The 24066-nt window shown below is 35.7% G+C and overlaps 5 protein-coding genes across 5 annotated transcripts; 4 read left to right on the forward strand and 1 right to left on the reverse strand.

Annotated features, from left to right (window-relative positions):
* The first annotated feature begins 429 nt into the window (after positions 1-429).
* LOC106370952 (pre-mRNA-splicing factor SLU7-A) lies at positions 430-3272 on the forward strand. Its single transcript, XM_013810957.3, has 9 exons — positions 430-570; positions 925-1201; positions 1292-1705; positions 1801-1936; positions 2020-2319; positions 2413-2629; positions 2738-2841; positions 2936-3004; positions 3089-3272. The coding sequence occupies exons 1-9, from the start codon at positions 555-557 to the stop codon at positions 3161-3163; spliced, it is 1608 nt and encodes a 535-aa protein (XP_013666411.1). The 5' UTR covers positions 430-554; the 3' UTR covers positions 3164-3272.
* A 141-nt stretch (positions 3273-3413) lies between these two features.
* Positions 3414-6014, reverse strand: LOC106370953 (cruciferin CRU4-like). Its single transcript, XM_013810958.2, has 4 exons — positions 5681-6014; positions 4945-5228; positions 4116-4544; positions 3414-4021 (listed from the first exon to the last, which is right to left on the reverse strand). The coding sequence occupies exons 1-4, from the start codon at positions 5958-5960 to the stop codon at positions 3620-3622; spliced, it is 1395 nt and encodes a 464-aa protein (XP_013666412.2). The 5' UTR covers positions 5961-6014; the 3' UTR covers positions 3414-3619.
* A 3320-nt stretch (positions 6015-9334) lies between these two features.
* LOC106370957 (fasciclin-like arabinogalactan protein 9) lies at positions 9335-10541 on the forward strand. The gene has a single exon (XM_013810960.3). It carries the CDS (start codon positions 9678-9680, stop codon positions 10428-10430), a length of 753 nt encoding a protein of 250 aa, XP_013666414.2. The 5' UTR covers positions 9335-9677; the 3' UTR covers positions 10431-10541.
* A 2084-nt stretch (positions 10542-12625) lies between these two features.
* On the forward strand, positions 12626-14645 carry LOC106370958 (prohibitin-2, mitochondrial). Its single transcript, XM_013810961.3, has 6 exons — positions 12626-12876; positions 13172-13345; positions 13442-13558; positions 13650-13820; positions 13907-14119; positions 14234-14645. Exons 2-6 carry the CDS (start codon positions 13175-13177, stop codon positions 14426-14428), a joined length of 867 nt encoding a protein of 288 aa, XP_013666415.1. The 5' UTR covers positions 12626-12876; positions 13172-13174; the 3' UTR covers positions 14429-14645.
* Positions 14646-16087: 1442 nt separating this feature from the next.
* On the forward strand, positions 16088-16872 carry LOC106370090 (monothiol glutaredoxin-S13). The gene has a single exon (XM_013810159.3). The coding sequence runs from the start codon at positions 16254-16256 to the stop codon at positions 16719-16721; it is 468 nt and encodes a 155-aa protein (XP_013665613.2). The 5' UTR covers positions 16088-16253; the 3' UTR covers positions 16722-16872.
* The last annotated feature ends 7194 nt before the right edge of the window (positions 16873-24066 follow it).

A 24066-nucleotide genomic window follows, 5' to 3' on the forward strand; every position in this document is an offset into this window, starting at 1 on the left:
TCGATGGTTGATTTGAAAGTTTTCAAAACCATATAGAAGATAAAAGTCAAAATAATTCAACTGTGAAAACAATACTAAATAATTCAACTGTGAAAACAATACTGTTCACTTTTTTCAAGAATGTGTTCGATGAAAAAAATAAGGTTTTAAATCATAATTTGTTTAATGTCCAATCCGATCAACTGATGATGTATTAATTATACTTTTGTTCCATTATTTTTTATAAAAATTGATCCGATTCATTGGAAAGAAATTATATAATAACAACAATAAATATTTTATATATATAAATAAAATGATCAAATGTATAAAAGAAACTATCGATAATATATACAAATAAATTCACCCTGCGCAAGGCGCAGGTCTTATCCTAGTAATTAATTACTCTACTCATATTAATCAACTTAATCACAAAACGATGCCGGTTTAGGGTGGACCGCCTTATGTTAAACGATGCCGTTTTTGCGTTTTTTTCTTTATCAACCTTGTTTCCTCGCACTTTTATATCTCTCTTGTTGGCCTGAGAGGAGTCGAAGGATAACAATTCTATAAACATGGCGACGGCTTCAGGTACCGATTCCAATCAGCTTTTTCTTCTACGATTCCATTAGATCTTCTTGAAAGCTGGGTTCTTGATTTAGTTTTGAAATTTCCTTTGCTGGCCATGAATCGCTGTTACGATAATCTGATTTCGTATTATGTAATCAGAAAGTTAGGGCTTTTGGAGTTTTCGTATCGTTGGTTCTCTTTCTCGTTAGGTATTATGTAATCAGAACGTTAGGGCTTTTGCGATTCTTTAAAGAGTCTGATTTAGAGAATCTGATTTACAGTATTAGCTTTGGTATCGTTGGTTCACTATGTTCTCTGATTTAGGGTTTCTTGTAGTTCCACTGGTTTTGATTTTGGGTTTTTTTTTGTTTGCAGTTGCTTTTAAGTCTAGGGAAGATCATAGGAAGCAAATCGAGTTAGAGGAGGCTCGTAAAGCCGGGCTTGCACCAGCTGAGGTAGATGAGGATGGAAAGGAGATCAATCCTCACATTCCTCAGTATATGTCCTCTGCTCCATGGTATCTCAACTCTGAGAAGCCGAGTTTGAAGCATCAAAGGAAGTGGAAGAGTGATCCCAATTACACAAAGTCATGGTACGACAGAGGTGCTAAGATCTACCAAGCCGAAAAGTACCGCAAGGGAGCATGTCAAAAGTATATGTCTTTCTCTGATTCTGAAGATGTTAGAGTTTGCTTTTTTTTTAGTTTTGGATTTGTTCAAGTTTCTAACTTTTTATTTTGAAGCTGTGGTGCAATGACGCATACTGCGAAGGCGTGTATGGATAGGCCTCGCAAGATTGGAGCGAAGTACACGAACAAGAACATTGCGCCTGATGAAAAGATCGAGAGTTTTGAGCTTGACTATGATGGCAAGAGGGACAGGTGGAATGGGTACGATCCTTCTACTTACCATCGTGTGGTAGACCTTTATGAAGCAAAAGAGGATGCACGGAAGAAGTATCTTAAGGAGCAGCAGATTAAGAAGCTAGAGGAGAAGAACAATAACCAGGAAGGTGATGATGCAACCAGTGATGGGGACGAAGAAGATGATGACTTGAGGGTCGATGAAGCTAAGGTTGATGAGAGCAGGCAGATGGACTTTGCAAAGGTTGAGAAACGTGTTCGGACAACTGGTGGTGGTAGTACAGGAACTGTAAGGTATGGACTACTCTGTTTCTATAATTATTATCATATGTTTATTTGGGTGTGTTTTTATTTGATGCACTAATGATTTAACCTTTTCTTAATTTCAGGAATCTGCGTATCAGAGAAGACACAGCGAAATACCTGTTGAACCTTGATATCAATTCGGCTCATTATGACCCTAAAACTCGATCCATGCGTGAAGACCCACTCCCAGATGCAGATCCGAATGATAAATTTTATTTGGTTAGTTGTAGTTCATCGTTATTGTATCTCATATTATGGTAATCTAAGATACTAACCATATTTTTGCTTAACCATCTATACAGGGAGATAATCAATATAGAAACAGTGGCCAAGCTTTGGAGTTCAAACAGATGAACATCCACTCATGGGAAGCGTTTGACAAGGGACAGGACATGCATATGCAAGCTGCTCCATCCCAAGCTGAGCTGCTCTACAAGAATTTCAAGGTTGCAAAAGACAAACTGAAGACTCATACGAAGGACACAATCATGGAGAAGTACGGGAACGCTTCTACAGAAGATGAAATTCCAATGGAGCTTTTGCTTGGACAGAGCGAAAGACAAGTTGAGTATGACCGAGCAGGGAGGATTATAAAGGGACAGGTACGGTTTATGATGGTTTACTTCTCAACATGTGGTATATTGTGCTTTTGTGTTGATTCGTTTCGTTCTTAATACATGATGTTTTCTACACAGGAGGTTATACTGCCAAAGAGCAAATACGAGGAAGATGTTCTCGCTAACAATCATACTACTGTTTGGGGCTCGTGGTGGAGAGACCATCAATGGGGATATAGATGTTGCCAGCAGACGATTCGCAATAGTTACTGCACAGGCTCTGCTGGTATTGAGGCTGCAGAGGCTTCCCTTGATCTGATGAAGGCTAATATTGCTCGCAAAGAAGCCTGTGAAGGTTAGTGTTGTTGACTCTGTTTGCTGTTCAGTTCCGTATTCTGCATATGTTTTTGTAATGTTGTTTGCGTGTGCTAACAAAGCAAATGAATGGTATTTTGGTGATCAGAGAGCCCAAAGAAGGTTGAAGAGAAGAAGATGGCCGCTTGGGGAACCGATGTTCCTGAAGATTTGGAATTGAACGAGGAGGCACTTGCTAATGCTCTTAAAAAGGTGAGAAGGCCGTAGACTCCGTTTATATTTCTCTTCTGTCAAAGACGTTTTTATGTCTTGTAGACGTATCTGATACGCATACAATAATGTGCAGGAGGATGAGCGTAAGAGGGAGGAAAAGGATGAGAGAAAGCGCAAGTACAATGTCAAATACACCAACGATGTAATGATCTTACCACTCTAATAGCATCGAATCACATTCTTAAACTGAACTGCTGCTAATTAAAATATCACATTTTCATCGCAGGTGACTCCGGAAGAGATGGAAGCTTACAGAATGAAGAGAGTTCACCACGAGGACCCAATGAAGGATTTCATGTGAAAAAATGTTTCTCCTGTTTTTTTTTTTTAACCTGAAGAAACTTTATTACATTTGTCTCTGTTTACTCGCAACACTTATGGTGGAAATAAACTAAAATGTTGTCACTAAAGCTTTTGTGAAAGTTTGGCTATTGCTTGCATCCTTATTTTTTTCTCTGGAAACTCTACCTAAATCATAGGAAGCATATAAGCTTAAGAGATTAATTATGATTTTATTCTAATTAACAAAGATATATAAATTAAAGGAGAAAGATTAACTATGATTTTATTCAGTAAAGCGTTACATGCCTGTGTCAACGATCGCTTCTATACGACGGTCGTTGTTGTAAACTAGGCGTCCTTAAAAACTCAAAAACAAAACAGCTGCCTTAAAGCGTAGAACTTCTTTTGTACATTATTTTTTATGACACCGTACAAAACCGAACATTCAAACGCTGTTACATCACTAACTCATGCTTCAAGCCTCGACTCTAGGCATACCGTAGCCCATAGGACCACTGCTTTGAGTCAATGTGGTCTCAAGAGTGCTGAACTTAACACTTCTAGCTTCTTGGGGTGAGATCTGATACCCGTTGGATATAACCTCAAGTGGTAAACCTCTCATGACTGAGGTGCGTCCCGCGAGTGTGTTGATCTGCGCGTTGTCGTTGCTCTTGAATTCGATCCACTGGAACTGTTGGCTTGTGGCACGTTTCACGACCGCGAAGCCTTGTGGCACGACAAGTAACTGTCCCTGGGAGATCTCTTGGTCGAATACTCTTTGTCCGTTGTCGTTCACCATCTGTATATGAGCCTTTCCCTTTGTCACGTAGAGTGCCGCGTTTGCGTTCACGTTCCATTGTGGTAGCACCATAGCGTTCTGCCGTTATTTATCCAAATTGTGAAATTAATTATTATTTTTTGGAAAAAAAAAATGTCAGCACAAATTTATATAAAAGTTTCGTTGAGGTTACGTTATGGATGGAGCCACGAAGAGCGCTAAGGCGGAGGAATCTAAGGATAGGGAGATTGTAGCTGTTGAGTGTGCTAATGTATCCGAGCGATGGCTTGTAGACATCAGCACTTGACGGGTCATCAAGGTTTTCAGTGCATCGCATTGTGCACAAAGTCTCCTCCAAACCATTACCTTCTTCCTGTGGTTGCTGACCGCCTTGGCCTTGTCTCAAGGGTGGTCTAATGACGCCGAATTGACCTTGGACCTTAACGATGTTGCCACGGTTGACTTGCTGGTTTTGGAGCTTTTGAGCTGTCTCGACGCTGATTTTAAAGGCTTGAGCCAAGATCTGAGGTGCGAAGCCATTGAAGATGTTGTTTTGTTTTTGTTGCTGTCGGCCTTGTAGCCATTGCTGTCCTTGTGGGTTGTTTCCGGCTAACAAAAAGGGCTGCAGTTAAACATAAAAATATGATTATTAATCTTTAGGTTAATTATTGGGGGGGGGGGGGGGGGGGGGGGGGGGGAATTAAAAGTGAAGATTTAAACCTAATATATGTTAATCATTTGAGTTTATCAATTTATAAATCGATTATATTCAAGAATATAAACTAAGAACAACGAGCAGATATATCAATGTTCGAGTCCTATAAATTTTCTTTTTTTTTAATACTAACTATCATGTTAATACTTTGTTTTCTATAAAAAGTAGTTGAGGGCTAACCAAAAAAAAATTAGTTTTATTCTCGATAAGCAAAAGAAAAAGAACTATTCCAACCACAAACCGAAAAATGTTCACTCTTTAAGGAAAAAAATCGTTTTCGTGTTTCTTTTTTTGTTGTTAGACTTACTCTGAGGTTGCGGTCAAGCTGGTTCAGGTTATTTGCGATGTCAGCGGCTGCAACAAGAATGAGAGGCTCATTTCCATTGTTGTAGAACCATTGAGCTACACCAGGTGGTGTCGCTATGGTGTCACCGCACCGTAGGTGCTCTACTTTCTGGTGCATGTCACGGAAACCCTGGCCTTGACCCTGACCCTCCTGACCTTGTTCCTGGCTCTGTCCTTGTCCAAATACAGGAGAGTCCATGAATGTCTCGGCGCATCCAGGAGTCACTTTTCCCATTAGACCATGTCCTGTTTTGTTGCAACAGGAAAACATATTATTCAAAACAACTAAAAAAATGAAATTAGAATGATCAATCCAAATGAAACAAAAATAAACCGATCTGAACCGGAGAATAACTTTTCATTTGGTTACCGTACGTATAGTCTTAACTTAAAAACATCAGAAGAACAAACCAAAAGTTTACACAACTAACCTCAAACTTATCACTTTAACAAAAAAAAAAAACCCCTCAAACTTATTCTAATAATCAAACCAGTTTTATGTTGACTATTATTTTTATAGTAAAATTAAATATATACACACACATTTTATTACCCTTATAGATTTGTATATTTGATTTTGTAGGTTACTATTATTCATGAAATAGAAAATTATATGAATAAAAAAACATACAGAAATTCTGGTAACACACTATAATTAAATATATGGATCGACGATATGTTAGTTAACGGAAACGCACCGTGAACGACGAACGTGAGTTTGCCGGCGTTCAAGAAAGTGGGCAAGTAAAGACCCTGAGGCTCAATGACGAAACGCTCAAAGGCGAAGCCAGAGCAACGGAGCTGAGGTGCATGGTGGTCCCAGACCTCAATGCGACCACCCTCACTCTTGATGATCTGACTCGGCTCGAGTGCATTGAGTTGGTCGAGCTGGCACTCGTTGGGCCACTGCTGAGCAGTGAAGCCATGGAAGAGGGCCAAGAATGTGAAAAAGAAGGAGATAAGAGAGGTTGGACCCATCTTTTTTTTTTTTACTTTAATTGTGAGTTAAGGCTTCTACATTTGCATGCATGGAGTTTCGGTATTTATAGGAGATTTTTGGTTGTGCAGCGTGCCTTTGACATCATAATTCAGTCCTAATTTATTTATCCTAATTCTGTTAAAAATAGAAGAATCAACGAGGTTCTGAAAGTATTAAATGGTTCGGCTTAAAACAAATTTGATAATATGATTTGGTTGGTTACAATTTTCGTTTAGATACTTATAAAAAAAAAGTTTTCGTTTAGATCTTGCTTTTTACGGAATATTAATTAAATTTCGCAAGGAAATGTGTTTTCTATTTTCTTTCAGTGAGGTCTTAGTTATATTTCTATATGATCTGTCGAGGTATAAAAGAAAATGAAACCGGATCAAGATCTTTTAGAATTATAGTTTTGGTAAGGTTTAGGTTTAATACGGATCGAATTAATGAAAATAGGTACCGCTAATCGGAACGACATTCAACATGCACTATTTTGTTTATGCATTAGTTAAGCTTGTTTTCCGAGGACAATACCTTATAACACTCTGGCAAATTAGCTTTTATATAAACACACACACACACACATATATTTCTATAAAGTAATGCAATTCCTGTTGTTGAGATTAATTAGTATGTTATGTTATACTTCGAAATAATGACGATTATTCCAATCAGGTGATTAATCAACATGTAATGTCTTACACTGAAAATAAAATCTGACGCTGCAGATTATGTATTCTCTCTTTTGAAATCATTTATCGTGGATGAAGAAATATGAAATAATTATTACGAGTGAAGATGAGAATTAGGTGAGCTTATGAGTTGTGAATGGAGAGAGTAGACACATTTCAAGTTGCATGGCACATCAAAGTGCATGTTCTTACACATCAGCTTCGATGTCATAACATTTTTATTTTACTCAAGTAAACACGTGAGAGCCACGTGATGATGTGGCGGACGCGACGAACCGAGCGTGACGAGTGTATGGCTGCATGCTTGCTCAGGTGCCACCACTTGGATGCTTCTTTCTAAAACTTGTTCCGTCTTCTTCTCCTTTAGTAGGGGAAACTTGTTCATCCATTTAAAGATGGTGATGTCTGGGCCACATTTATAAATCAGTCCATTATAAGCATTGCACACAGACCACTGTCTAACGTAGCTAAACCCACAATCGAGGCCCAATATAACTCTGGGTGGAACTAACTTGTTCCAACTGCGTGCCGTCATCTAAAATAAAAACTGTATTCACTTTATATAATTGCAAGGATGAGGCAATATTAATATATGGGTCTTCTTCCAATCTTCCACATGCCACCTTGTGCTTCCCAGCTGTCACTTAGTCAGTTTGTCCACTCATTTTGTTCTTTTTTACAGAAACAGAACACACATATATTCTTTTCTACATATGAACATGTCATGTACACGCATATTTAGACAGTGTTTTATGCTAAATTTTACAAAATAATGTCTTCAAAAAATTAATTACTGCTCCATTCATTTCTTCTAGATTATAATACACGCATATTTAGACAGTGTTTTATGCTAAATTTTACAAAATAATGTCTTCAAAAAATTAATTACTGCGCCATTCATTTCTTCTAGATTATAATTTCACTAGTCAATATTTACTGGTAACAAAAGATTCTTGTAAAACCCTCAGAAGTTTTATACTATTATCTAGTTTCTGAATTAACTTTTTTTTTTTTTTGGTAAAATGTTAAATTTTATACCATTTTTGTTTGAGACAGAAATTACACAGAAACAAGTAGCAGAAAATGAAATGCGACTACCACAACACCGAAAAAAAAAAAAAAAAACACGATAGCAACAATCAGAAACTACACCGCTAGAATCCATTCGATCGGAGCAAGTCTATCTTCGGCTTCAGATTGCGATGAACCATCACACAAGAGTCGCATTGTCGAGTCAATCAAAGTTACCACGAGCTACAGAGATTTGGCCCATCCTCAAAACCCACTCTGCTCCTACAGCTTCCTTAATGTTCTGAGTTTGCTAACCTGCAAAATAGCACAAACGACCACTAACTCCCGATAAGGCACCAGTGAATGCATTCGGAATGGATAACTCGTCCCGGTATAAACCGGAGATCTTGGATAAAGGCGCAGCCGTATGCCTCAACTGCTCCGATCTAGCCACGACCTTTGCCGCACGGATAGCTACTCCGCACTACCGCACGAGGAGTCCATTCATTCACCGGAGACACCCACGATTGAGAGAGACGCTGCTCACATAGGCACGAAATAAAGGCTACTGCTTACCGAAGAGACCAGACAACAGAGCTCCTCAAGCTGTAAAACCGCTTTTATTTGGAAAAGAGAGAGACAACAGAGCTTGCCACATCACTGAACCATGAACGAGAGGATCGAGTCTGCAACCCTTCTGAGCAAATTCCAGGTAAACCGACAAGGTTAGACAGGAAAAGTCATAAAGAAGCAGAGCTACACGCGCCGCCACCGAGTTCAGACATGCGCCTACTGAACCCAACGCGCCGCCGCATCAACAGCAGACCCAACATCGCTCATGTTGAGAAAGGCTTGACCACTTCCTGCAAAAAGCAGAGCCCAACCCCAAGACTTCCAACAAGAGCTAGATCCGTGGACGGCACCATAGCCACATGGCCCGTAGATCTGACAGAGTTGAAGCCTTACCGACGACCACACGCCATCACTCTCAGAGCAAAACTCCCCAAGTCTTAGATGGCCACAGTAAGCTCCGGAAGCAGAGAATCAACGAGCCAGACAGAGTAGTTCTCAAACTCGCCAAAGCTCACCTCCTCGCTGACCAGAGAGTGGACCAGATGGAGCATTGGAGAACAGCCCCCCAAGCCTAAACGAAAACAGAACTATTTACCCGGAAAAATTTGCAGAATCAGACGCCAGAGAAGGGGAGGACAACCGCCGTGAGGACACTGCGAGAACCCAACCAACCATTGCGGACAGATCTGAGCCCGAGTAATAAGAACCGCACTCGTCACACATCGAAGAAGAAAACAGAGGGAGGAAACGACGACACAGAACAAATGAAAAGAAAAAGGAGGAGACCAGCGGCGGAGCTGCGGTAGCCTCCCTAGCCGCCGGTCTCAGATCTAGGGTTTTGAGATGAGTTGTAAAGGGAGATGTCGAGAGGGAGAGAAAAGAAGAGAGAGAAACCCTTTTCGTCGTTTCTGAATTAACTTCTAAAGATGATATCATCTAAAATAGAGTTGACGTTTATGAGCACTCTATGCACTCTATTGGTAGAAGATTTTACGTTTATTTTGGATCTTTCATTTTTTTTTTCAATTTTCCATTCAAATTCTTATTATTATTTACGTCCACCTCAAGTTGTGTTGTGCAACCTTATCTTAATATCTCCTATTAAAAGTTGTATGTAAATTCGAATTATTCACTGGATGCCATTACATGTGATGTGGGCTCTAACCACGGATACACCACTTCATATTGTATTTCTAATATAGTTGTCAAATGTTTTTTGAGAAACATATAAATGGATCTTAACGGCTATATGTACATATACTATTAATAATATGATCTCTATGAAACATTATTTTGTCTTGAACATTTTGTATTGACTTGGCCATCTCATTCCAACAAAGTCACAACTCATCACTCCACACATTATACTTCCATATAAACCATCCCCTTCCCACCTCGCTATACCAATCACTCTTCACAGTTTAACTGAACAAACTAGTAATGGCTATCGCACGTCTAACTCTAGCTCCTCTCCTCCTCATCGCCGCCGTGATTCTCTCAACGGAGACATCAGCTCAGCCGGCAGCACCCGCTCCAGGCCCTGCTGGTCCTATCAACCTCACGGCAATCCTCGAAAAAGGCGGTCAATTCACTACCTTCATCCATCTTTTGAAAATCACTCAAGTTGGGGAACAAGTGAACATTCAAGTCAACAGTTCATCCGAAGGCATGACCGTGTTCGCGCCAACGGACAATGCTTTCCAAAACCTCAAGGCCGGAACTCTAAACAAGTTGAGCTCAGACGAACAAGTCAAACTCATTCTCTACCACGTCAGCCCTAAATTCTACACTTTGGACGATCTCCTCTCCGTAAGTAACCCGGTTAGGACTCAAGCTTCTGGCCGTGACAACGGTGTATACGGTCTTAACTTCACCGGTGAAGCTAACCAAGTCAATGTCTCAACGGGTTACGTGGAGACACGTGTCAGCAACGCGTTGAGATCACAACGTCCTCTCGCGGTATATGTTGTGGACATGGTTTTGTTGCCTGGTGAGATGTTCGGAGAGCACAAGCTTTCCCCGATTGCTCCTGCCCCGAAATCTCCGACCACTGGGGTTTCCGATGATGACACCAAGTCTAACTCAACTAAAAAGGCTGCAGCTCCGGCAGATAAGTCAGCATCTGGTGAGAGGAGAGTTGGACTTGGGTTTGGTTTTGGACTTGTTGTCTTGTGTTTGAAGTTTCTCTTTTGAATATTGTGATCGTTGCCTTGTATTTGTTTCTGATTATTCCACCCGGTTTGGATTATGAAATTTGTTCATTTAATTCCGTGAAATGAAATGAGAGATTATTAATTTACTACATATAACATTCGTCTATAGTTGTCATTAGTAATGTACTAATGTCTAAAATGTCTAAGTCAACTTGATTATACATAAATTCGGTATATGGAAGAAGGAAACTTGGTTCACATGTAATGTTTTTTTTTTGACGTCCATCTTCTAAGATCAAGTGGTAGGTGGTCTTGAGACGTTCCGAAGAGACGCTCTATCGGTTGAGTCTGATTTATATGGAAAAGGACACCACTAGATCTCGCCTCTTTGACGAGAAAATCTACATACACGTTCTTAGTCATGAGTATGCGGAGAATGCTGAACTTTGAAAAAACAACTTGTAGAAACCGGAATGAGATTAGCTCAGAAGTAAAAGCCGGCTAGTCGGTAGGATTAGCAATCATGTCCAACAAATCAGAGTAATCCGTTTCCATATAAATTGAAGTGCAGTGTAGCTTTTGTAAACAAGACTTTGCCCATATAAGTCCTTCCATCTCTAAATGGAGAGATTCAGAGATGATAAGTTTTTTTTTCCGGTATCTTTGTAGTCCAAATCTTTCGACTCTCATTTGGTTCGCATGTAATGTGTAAGTTAGATATTTTCTTATTTAAATACAAGTTACTAATCTGAATTTATACCAATAATCTCAACTCTACGTGAAAATCGGAGCAAAGAACGGCGGTCTTGCTATACTGATAAACCACTAAACCACTTGGTAGCTAATAAAATACAATAATTGATTTATCATTACATTATTTTAAAATGGATAAAATATGATTTTGATTCTTTTATTGGTCCCTCAGATCCGAAATAATAGCAGTCACATGCGATTACTAGACATGGACCATATAACTCTTTGTTGGTTAGTATGCTATTATTTTATTTTGACCAGCTTATCCCCTATATATTATTTGAGAAGCATTGCAACATTTTTTTGTAGCCATGTGTCATCACTAGAATGATTCTTAGAATCTTTAGAGAAATAGGTTGGTCCATCTAAATATATAATAAACTTTTTATTAAACCATAATAAATACATTATTAATGTGCTTCATTATTTCCTTAAATAAGATTACGGAATTGCCTAATATGGCTAAAATATATATGACAATTAATGATTTTGAATAATAAAGATTTGATAAAAATAAGTGTGTATTATAATTATATTTGTTTAATTTTAAGCTATTAAAATAAATTAAACAATCATAGTAACCATATAAAAATTAAAAAAAATTATATATATATATATATATATATTATATTTTTAATTTTTAAAAACGAGTATAAATTACTAAAACTGTTAAAAGTTTCACATTCAAATATTGTGATCTATGATTTAAAACTTTTGTTATGACATGATACAAATAATTAAAAAATAATATAAGTTGAAAGTCTCATTTAATAAGTATCAAAAAATAGATATATAAATATATGTATCATTTTAAATTAAACTATATGCCATATAAAAATACATAAATAACTTAATTTTGAAATTTACTTTGAACATTTTTTGATAAAAAATTTGAAAAAATATTGATAACTTAATTTTTTAAAATATTATAAATTACTTAAACCATTAATCCCACAATGAAAATTTTGTTATCATTAATTTAGACTTTTTACTATAACATATACAAATGACAAAAAAAAAAGAGCAAAAAACATCATCTAATAAATATTAATATTAAAATATATCATATATATGTTACTATCATTTAAATTTAATTATATATCTTATTAAATAGAAAAAATATTTTTTCGATTTATAAAATTTATTTATATGTTCGCATCAATTTAATTATATAAGTAGTAGATAATGGCTTTTTTAATTATTCAATATATATTTATTATTTTATAATATGTTATAAACATATAATATATAAAATAATTTATATATATAATGTTCATTCCGCGCAAGGCGCGGGTCTTAACCTAGTTGATTAGTATTGAATAAAGACGGGAATATGAGTTCAAAGAGTTGTTCTATTATCAGGCAAGTATTATCTAATTGCCATAACATTTTAATGCAGTGAGACGAGTAACACCGTGACTGACTGTTTCTTGTACTCTTTAGGCCTAATGAAGCGACATTATGGGCCTAATGAAGCATACTTTTAGACTTTTAGTGATATATACACATGTGACAAAAAGAAAAGACTTAACTCACATAATGGGCCTATAAAAGCAAATACTTAGTAATGGGCCTGATTAATTCGGCCCAAATATACAAGAAAGTTTCTGATATATCGGGAGTTCAATTGTCGTCACTCCTCGATTCTAAAACCCTAAGCTTGTTCGCCGACTATCTCCGATCGTGATCCTTCCTAAACCCTAGCCTCACCGGTGATTAAGAGCTGATCTAAGGTACCTTTATCTCTCTCGATCCTCCGTTCGTATCTCCAATTTTTCACTCTGTTTATTGGTATGTTCCGTTTGTATGCCGATAAAGTCTACGATGTGCCTGATTTAGAGTTAAAATGTTTGTGATGTAAACTCGTAGATTTGCTCTCGTTGCATCAACGATCTATAGTTACTGATAAATGGTCAAAAGGCTCGATCGATTTTGGCTTTTCTATTGATGTGTTAAGTCTTTCGGATCTTTGGATTATCTACTGAAACTAATCGATTCTATAATGTCGATTGCTTTTGGTTTTGGTAGATCATGAGTTTCAACAAAGTGCCGAACATCCCTGGATCTCCTGCTCTCTCCGCGCTTCTCAAGGTCAGCGTTATCGGTGGGCTCGGTGTCTACGCCATCACTAACAGCCTCTACAATGTCGAGGGTGGGCATCGTGCCGTCATGTTCAACCGATTAACCGGTATCAAGGAAAAGGTTTTGTATTATTATTCCTCCAACTTACAATAGTCTATGAATACTTATTTTGATAAATGTGAGTTTCACTCTCAGATTTGTTTTTTTTTTTATAAGGTGTACCCGGAAGGTACGCATTTTATGTTGCCATGGTTTGAGAGGCCAATCATCTATGACGTCCGTGCACGACCCTATCTTGTTGAGAGCAGCACTGGTAGTCATGATCTTCAGACGGTGTGCTGTTTATCTTTATTTTTTTTTTGTGTATTTGTTATATTATTTGAGCTGGAACAGAAAATAAACTTATTGTTTGTTGTTTGCACAGATCAAAATTGGACTTAGGGTTCTCACACGTCCCATGGGTGACCGTTTGCCTCATATTTACCGAACCCTAGGCGAGAATTACAGTGAAAGGGTTCTCCCTTCCATCATCCATGAAACACTGAAGGCTGTGGTGGCTCAGTACAATGCAAGCCAGCTTATCACTCAGAGAGAAGTATGTTACTCGACATTCTTCCTAGTACAATTTTGTTCTACTCTTTTGTTCATTATGGTTGACTTTATTTTTTGACTCGCCTCTAGGCTGTGAGCAGAGAGATACGCAAGATTCTGACGGAGAGAGCTTCGAACTTCGACATTGCTCTTGATGATGTCTCCATCACGACTCTCACTTTTGGCAAAGAGTTCACTGCTGCAATCGAGGCAAAGCAAGTCGCTGCTCAGGAAGCTGAACGTGCTAAGTTCATTGTGGAGAAAGCTGAGCAAGACAAGAGAAGTGCTGTTATCCGTGCGGAGGTAAATGATAACTGGGAACTTTAATTGAAAGCTTTTAACAGAGATTATAGGTCCTTGGGGTGACTCTGCTAAAAGCATGTGGTGCGTGTGTGTGTGTGTTGATTCATTGTGCAGGGAGAAGCTAAAAGTGCTCAACTAATCGGACAAGCAATTGCAAACAATGAGGCATTCATAACTCTGAGAAAGATCGAAGCTGCAAGAGAGATTGCTCAGACCATTGCAAAATCAGCTAACAAGGTGTACCTGAGCTCCAACGATCTGTTGCTTAACCTTCAAGCGATGAACTTGGAGCCTAGCTCTAAGAAGTGAAAACAAGGAACTATATAGTAAGTTCCATCCGTTTCTCTCAAAATGACTATTTTGTCCATTATCGTGATCGATCCTGGAACTGCTTACTTTAAGTCGAGACATTGAAACTTGGATTAGCTTTGGTCGTCATGTTCTTGTTTATATTTTCTTGTGCTTTCCGGGAAAATTGTTTGGCTGGATTTAAAAAATAATAATAACAAACATATTCGTATGGCTAGACACGTTTTTATTTATAATAATCCTAATATTATTTGCGATATTTAAAATCTTATAACTTTGCTATTCAAAATTTCTGTTCTCAACTAGTTGCCAGCGTTATCTACCTGTAGAGAAATTTATATCGTCGAAAAAATAATCTTAGCGGATACGTATTATAAGATTCGTATGAGCATAGCAATATGGGTCCCTTTGTATTTGGTGACACCATGCCGGCGCCACCATGATACAGACGTCTTTTTTTTCTTCTTTTTACCGGTGTGGAGTTTTATGGGGGTGACGATACCCCGGCAAAGTCAGATGACGTCAAATTGAAAACAATTTATTTAAAAATTTTGACCAAGTAAAAACTCTTATTTGATGTCTTCGTATATAATAACCGACGGCTGCTTCATCTTAGTGATGTCATGTATTATCCAATTAACTTCCTGAGAAAACAAATTAGATGGACCGTATTGTATTGTTTGAGTAAAAGTGATTCAAAATTACACGCGTTGTAGTATAAACTAAAGAGACACGGCTAGTTGTTTTGTAAAGTTAAAGGAAATGTCGTGTGGTTTTATCACGGTGAGGGTCCATCTTCTGTCATTTTCTCTCGTTCTTCTCAGCTGTTTCCTTTTGACGAAAGGGGTGGGGGTTGTTTAGATTTTTCCACAAATTACCACGTCATCAACAAGGCTTTTGTGGAGTTCGTGACGTTCGTGCAATGTTTTTTTCCGATCAATCAACAGATTGTATGTAAGGTTAACTAATCCTATCAAAGGCTTCAAAATGAAGTTTAGTTGTTGAGGTATTTCGATGAAATGGTATCTTATATTATGTGCCTATACAATACTGTCACCATGTATTTATATTTTTGATGGAGAAAAACATTTTTTTAATTATTCTACGTAGGTTTAATCATTTCTTTCAAGTTTCAACTAAAATATAATATACCGAATTGTTATCTTGTTTCTTAATGTTAAAGAAAATAAGTCATCATCATGACGTAATAGAGATGATCTTAAAATCTAATGGTCCATACAATGATTTGCATTTATCCATTGGCGTAACCATACGAAGACAATTGTAATTGTGACATAAGTCGAAAACAACTAAAGAAATCGGTTGACATCAGCCTTGTCGTCAGCCATTTACTATGTCGGCGTCATCAATTATTTTTTGAAATAAACTATATCGTGCAAGTCATTGATTTTCTAAATTACAATAGGATAGAAATGACATTACGTTATAAGATAATGATAATATACTCCAAAATATTGAGTTGTCGCATTTGAGTTCCGACAATGAGATCAAAACTTATCTTTCATTCCTAAGTTAATTAACACTAAATGTTTTAAAAACTTTTTTAGATAATTTACACTCAACATTAATAAGTAATCACAAGTACAGCAATGGATATGTAATTTAGATACGGTGACGTTGCTTCGGATATTCTGAGAATACTATCTACACATGTTTACGTTGACCTCAAAACGAAATGCTCTCTAGAATTCTCTATATAAATTCTTTAATCTAATCTCTTACCAATCCATCACAACTAAACAAGACTCTCTCTCTCTCTCCCTCTCTCCCTCTCTCTTGTCTCTCTTCTCTCTCTAAATCAATTATGCAAAAAGCAATAAGAGCATACGAGTCATCGTGGACGAAGACCACACCGGCCAATAGCATTTTCCGTCCAAAGAATGAAGATAAACCATCATCATCATTATCATGGCTAACATCATCACCATCACCACAAAAGCCATCATCTTCAAGCACTAAGAAATCAAGCTATAACGTTTTGGTGATGGAGAATGCTGTGGTGGTGTTTGCGAGGAAGGGTTGTTGTATGGGACATGTGGTGAAAAGGTTGTTACTGACACACGGCGTGAACCCATTAGTAGTTGAGATTGACGAAGAAGACAATAACGATATGATCATAAGTGATTTGGGTAAAACTGTTATTAATAAAGAGAACTTACCAGTCATGTTCATAGGAGGAAAGTTGTTTGGAGGATTGGAGAATCTGATGGCTGCTCATATTAATGGTGATTTAGTGCCTACTCTCAGACAAGCTGGGGCTTTATGGCTTTGATTCAATATGATTTTCCTCTTAATCTTTTTCCGTGTTGCATTATTTGTGAATATATTTTTGGCAATGTTTTAAACTATGTGAATTTTTAATCAATTGTTATGTAACACATAAAAGTTTATCAAAGAACAATAAAAAAACATTTTTCTTGTAATTAAAAGCTCTTGAAATCTGTTTTTCTGCATAATAATTAACAAGTCAAATGGTATCCAACCAGCTGCCAAATTTGAAAGGTCAGAACTCATCATAAACCTTGGCTTTTCCAAGTCAGATCTGCTTTGTTTCACCAAGACTCATACTGTTTCTCCGAGCAACTGATCACCACACCAAAATCAATCTTGTGAGGATTATATCGTTTCGTTGAATCTCTTAGTCGGTGAGCTTTTTAAGCTGATAACAATGATTTTATTAAGTTCAGCTTTGACCTTAATTTAAACTTTGCCATTTAAATTTTGTTGAACAGCCTCGTTGTGACAGCATTATTGACAAACATAATACGACACTTAAGATTAGACCTTCACAGCCCATTATTGATATTTTAATGGATTAATAAAATGGGACCCTAATAATGGCCTAAAAATTAAGGGCCCAATATATGCTAAGAATTTATATCCCGTTCAATCCTACTGCCTTTTGTTTAAAATCAAAATGAAGTAATGTTCGTTCATATGAACAACTCAAAAGAAATTGTGGACATACAAGTCTTGAATATCTACAAAAGTTTTTCAACGTAGAAAGTTTTTTTCACATACATTTTTTTTTTTAAACCAACTTTCACATACATTATTGTTCAATGATGAACAATTACTACACACTTAATTATGTATGAAGTTCGAACTCCATATGCAAATTAAATAATACAAAACTAAGGTTTTTGTTTTCTCCGGAAGCGTAAGGAAACGGAAAAAGAAAATCATTTTCTAATATATTTCTTGAGTGATATGTGCAGATTCTGTCAATCATAAATTTAGTACATACGCATATACGTTTGCGTAGTGCTAAATTTTTTTTGTAACAAAAAATAATGGTATTAAGAAATCATACAAGTGCGTAACGTATTTGATTTAAACTAATATTTGATGAGGCCTACCTTCAATCACGAAGCCAATAACATTTGTGACACTTACTATAATATAGTATTACGAAAGACCGCTTTTGAGTAATTATCATCAACTTTTTAATATGCTTTTTACAATCTCGAATGCATCTACGAACAATTATGGACGAAGGTGGGCCAAGTTTGACCGTTTAGTAGCAATGTAAGATATTCTTTCTAGTGTTTTTCCAGTCTTTATCCATATATGTGTAACATGAAAATGTCCTCATCACTCAATAATTGTTGTAGATCACTCAAACAAAATCACGGCGAAGACTATCTTCTTATTTATATGACTTGTTTAGCTAAATATATGGAAACTATGTAATAACACGCGCCTTCCGCATGATGTGATTATTAGTTTCATTATTTAATAAAAAAATATTAAATCTGTCTAATATGGATATTGGTTCGGTTTTAAGTTTTTTTTTTAGTTTTTAATCTTCTAAAACATAAGTATAATTTTAAATTAATATTCATTTTAGTTTATTCGATTAAAATGTTTGATTTTTTGGTTTTTCCGGTTATTTTCAAGTTATGAATTTTAGATAGTCGTCATGTCGAACCAATAATTTCATAGTATAATTTATAAACAGATAATAATTTAAGAAAAAGAAAAGAAAATTATTAAGACAAATCATTTCACTACAATTTGGTCGATAGTGAAAGAATCATTAAGAAAAAATATTTCAATTTTAAAAAAAATTAGATACTTCAATTGTGGTGAATGCTTAGTTACAAGAGACAATTGGCTGAATATACCTAAACCACCAAGAAATTAAGAAACTACCCTAAAGCAAGAAAAACTCATGTCCACTGTAGATATTTTTGTTTCCCTTTCCCGTTTTACCCTTGCCCTAATTTTTTTATATGTTTCTCTTTCTTACCCTAAATTTTGATTATATATGCTACAATAATTGTTAACTGCTAGGATAATATTAGTTGAATCGATAATGATTAAGTTAACACGTTAACATAATTTGTAACTTTTAACAGAATATATACATATTAGTTAATGATTGCTACTTTAACCATTTTACCAAACAATGTAAAAATCGATAACATATTTTGTAACAGTTAACCAAATATGTATCAACTAATCATAATATGTTATATATAACATGAACACAAAGTTTTAACGTAACTGTTATGTGACTTGTTTTAACCTACTAACTTATTTCATAGCATCTAACAAACTATTTAACAGCCAAGACAAACTATTTAACAGCCAACACCTCAGCTCTGTAATAGATGATTGCTACTTTAACAATTTTACCAAACAATGTAAAAAGCGATAACATATTTTGTAACAGTTAACCAAACATGTATCAACTAACCATAATATGTTATATATAACATGAATACAAAGTTTCAACGTAAACTGTTATGTGACTTGTTTTAACCTACTAACTTATTTCATAGCATCTAACAAACTATTTAACAGCCAAGACAAACTATTTTTTTAAATGACAAACCGTTTTAAAAGGCTGTTAACATGTTTTATAACAGCTAAGTAAACATTTATCAGCTAATGATAATATATTTTGTGAAAAAATCAGCATCCACCGGTTTATTAACAACTAACCAAACATGCATATGCTCACAATATTTGATTTGTAGCATGTAATCAAACAATTATCCGTTAACTTAATAAATATCGACTACAAGCACAAATAACTTAAATGTTAGATTCAAGTTTCATCAATGTCAGGAAATCTCTATATTTCTTGATTATACAAACCATCAATACAACCATGTGATTTTACCAGCGAATGAATCGAAGAGATCTCACATGTATATTAAACAAAATTTCTTACTTCATATCACGGTTAAATTGAGTAAAAGGATAGATATGACAGATAGAAAAACTCATGTGAGGATAGTACTCATTAGATTCATACTCTGTATTAATTAAAATATACGTACATGTTGCTGATTCACATCGATCGTTGGAAATAGAAAAGATATGGAAAAAAACATTTGTAGATTAATAGAAAAAAAATTGTGTTTGGTGATTTTAAGAAAATACAAGAGAGAGAGAGAGAGAGAGAGAGAGAGAGAGAGAGAGAGAGAGAGAGAGAGAGAGAGAGAGAGAGAGAGAGAGATAAGAAGATTGTTCTGGACAGAAGATTATAAGAAGACACAAGATAGAGAATGATTCAGATAGTTGGGGCATGGGTAATTATGTATTATAAAAATATCAACAGTGTCAAAATTAATCCTAGAGTATTTTGCAAATAATGGTGTTTTTGGTGTACATGGAGCTTAATTTCTCTAGTTACAAAGTGCTCACATCAAGGTGCACATGTATGTGTATGTAAAAAGTATATAACAATAGTTGACAAATATATAAATATATTATTAATTAATATTAAATGATATTTTTATTCAAAATAATACATAAAAGATAAAAATAAAATTAATATAAAATAAAAAAGGCCTTGACATTAGTCATTTTTTCATATAATGAAAATAAAATTGTATCCGTAAATATGGATGGACACAGATCGAATATCTGGGTATTTAGAAGCAGTCGTGTCAATTCGATCTTTAGGCACCTAGATATTCGGCGACTCGGATATCCGAAATGTTTTAGAATTTTAAAGAATATCCGATTTGATCCGTAGATAAAATAAAATTTTAAAAATAATTGAAAAATTTAAGAATAACATTTTATTACAAAAATAAAAAATTATTTAACTTTTAAAATTCTAGTACATAATATAATAAATTTAATTCAAAAATATTGTAAAACTGATATAAAGTATAATATATATAACACGTATATATATAATTCTTTACATATATGTATATATATATATATATGCATATAACAGATCAAATTAGATATATGTTCCTAAAAATATTGGTATTTCTGATTTGTTTTTTTTTGGATATTGTATTTTAGTATTTGATTTATTTCGTAGAGTTACGGATATCCAGATTTTTTAGTTCAAATCAAAATGAATAATGAATCGAATCAAAATTTATGAATATTTTTCTCAACTTTATCCGTAAAAAATAAAAATAATATATATATAGTTTGGCTTTCGATTCGTTATCTATTTTTATTCGAACCAAAAAATCCAGAATTTTATTGAAACCATGTATGTGAGTTTTATATTAAAAAAAAAAACACAAAGTACATAGTGTGAACACATTTATGAATATAGTGTGAACGCGTTATCAAACTTATTATCAAATCTTTGTGAGGCTGCCACATGTCTATTATAGTGTGAATGCATTTATTACAATGTTTTTCCTTTAGTATATAAGAGATCTACAAAAAAAAAATATGAACCTGTTATAAAGAATTGTTTATACTTTAGTAAGGTATATTTGTCGATGAAGCATATTAATTTTTAAGTTACAGGAACTTTTATTAAAAGTTCTGATATCATGGTTCATGAGAATCATACATTTGATCAGTGTCAACTGAACTATATATAACGTTTGAAAAAATTAATACCTCATCAACTTCTGGGTCTCGGCTTTTATGCTACCAAAGGGATGCATCGCGGCTATAGAATCTCTATGTACTCGATTCTTATGGTCTGGCAACATCGACAAGAAGGTCATTGCAAAGATAGCTTGGACCACTGTGTGTCTACCAAAGAAAGAAGGAGGGTTGGGATTAAGAAGCATCTATGTTTGGAATCAAGTCCTTGGTCTGAGGTTCATCTGGTTATTGCTCTCTAACGCCCCCTCTCTTTGGACGGACTGGCACAAGAGTATTCACCTTACTGGTAACTCGTTCTGGACTATTGAACCATCATCAACGGATTATTGGGCTTGGAAACGAATACTGAAGCTTAGACCCCTGGCGCTTCAGTTCTGCAATTCGGTGGTGGGAAATGGGGTTAGCACAAGGTTCTGGTTTGATGTGTGGACTCCCTTTGGCCAGCTAATTAATCACCTAGGCGCTGGTGGTCCTAGAGCGCTTCGACTGAGAAAGGAAGCTATGGTCGCTGATGCTATCAATGGCTCAAACTGGTCACTTCCCCATCCAAGATCCGATCAGGAAGTGGAACTTCACTCTTACTTAACTACTTTATCTCTTCCTTTACCTAATGATATTGATGATTGTTTTGAATGGAAAGCTGCTGATTCTCCGTTGAATGTGTTCAACTCTCAGGCCACCTGGGAGGTTTTACGACCGAGACAGCCGATTCAACCCTGGCATGACATTGTGTGGTTCAAAGGAGCTGTCCCGAAGCACGCTTTCACGATGTGGGTGGCTAACTACGACAGATTACCAACAAGAGCCAGACTGGTCTCATGGGGTGGTCTTTCTATTCTCATACTGTGCCCTCTCTGTAACGCAATGCCTGAAACCAGGGACCATCTGCTCCTCTCATGCCAGTATAGCTTTGAAGTATGGTCTTTAGTCTTCAGCAGATGCAGCAGTTCGCACCGGAGAATTGCAGACTGGGATGAGCTTTTATCCTGGATCGAGCTGCACATTCTAGGACGAACCTTCTGCTGCGGAAGCTAGCTTCTCAAGCGGTTGTGTTCCACCTTTGGAAACAGAGGAATAACATGATTCACAACAACGCCTCTATGCCTGCTGCAAACGTCTTCAGGGATATTGACAGGGTGATGAAAAACATCATCTCTTAGATCGAATAAACTATTTAGCTCACTTATGGTTCTTTGGATTCGATAGGTGATTAATTTGTCCATGGTATTGGATGCTGTTGATCCATCTTGTTTTTTTCCTTTCTTTTTGCCAAGATGTGTCAAACTAAGATCTTGCTTTGCAAATCTCTTTTCATTTATATGTTATTTACAAGTTAGCAAAAAAAAAAAATTAATACGTGTATTGGAAAAAGAATTAAGATTATTGCAAACTCTAAATGTTTCAAAGTTTCATGTGTATTATAAGTGTAAACCATTGACAATGAAGATTCATATATATAGACCAATGCCCATTTCAAATAACATTCATACCAAAACAATGCTCATTTCAGTTAATTATGTTATATGATAATTAACATCCCCTTGATCCTATGTTTAGGTATTACTCTCTTTTCCTCGCTTTGCACTCATAGACAGTTTCAATCAACTTTGTGGAAAATGGTTAGATAGTGTTACTTTATCTTTTAATAACTTTTATGACCCATGAAAAACGAATCTTTTTGAATATCTTTTTCAATTTCCACATGTAGTTGCATGGATGGAACGTGACCATTTTGTTTATTCCCCCCTCCCCCATAAGTTTGCCATTTCACGAATTTCTCTAAATGTGTATATAAATAGATAATTGACTAACTTTTAGGTATGAATATATAACTTGTTCATTTTGTTTGTTAAAACAACAATGCATATCTTCTTAGTTTGTGGGTTGTCTTGGCTAAGGTTCCTTCGACTATTAAGGGTGTTGGCGCCTATCTTTTCCTTTAGCCCAGGTTCTGCTTGTGGTTAGAAATTTTGTTCGTGCTATTTGCCTTTTTATGTGGCTATTGATGACTCGGGCTCTAAGAATTGCCCTCCTTGCTGTTATTCGTGTTTTTGTAGTTGTTTATATTGTAACGCTTTCAAGTGCATTTATATTGAAAAAAAGAAGTAAAATAAAATGTTGAATAGTAAGGGTAAGGTCGTTGAAAGATTAAAAAGACAAAATAAATCGACCAATTCTGATTTGTGGAATGTCGATATCAATTTGACGGAAAATGTATTGGATTGGTCAAGTCCGAGAAAAAACAAGAAGGCCATTATCATCCACTAAGTGACATATGTATACTTTAAGTCTAATCATATCTCCATTATGTCTTTATTTTTAATTTCATATATCGCCAAGTCTCTATGCTATGGTATGGATCTATCATTTGTCTTCTTTGAAATGTCGTTTATGACACATTATATTTATATACGCATACGTTTAAACAGGCATATATAATTGTATCCACAATAATGCAGGGCTTAGAAATCTCCTAGATTGTGATTCCTGGCTACCTTTTTTGTTTATTTTTCTCCCAAGAATAAGTATGGATTCTAGCTACTGTTGTTTTATGTGAATCCATGTTAAGACTTTTCGGTCGATGCTAATATTATTCTACAGTACATATAAACATGTGAAAATGTATATACATGTACTTATGCTTTTAATCTTCAGCTAGTGCAATTTTCACCGCAATTTGTATACTTGCTAGCAAAAACTTTGGTTGAATTTCTCATAAGTTAGCAACCACACATTAAATTAAGGGAACTTTCATAAGTCTAATGTTTTTAAAATAACTCATTTGTTTATTT

The sequence above is a fragment of the Brassica napus genome, chromosome A10 (assembly GCF_020379485.1).
Source record: "Brassica napus cultivar Da-Ae chromosome A10, Da-Ae, whole genome shotgun sequence".
Classification (NCBI taxonomy): domain Eukaryota; kingdom Viridiplantae; phylum Streptophyta; class Magnoliopsida; order Brassicales; family Brassicaceae; genus Brassica; species Brassica napus.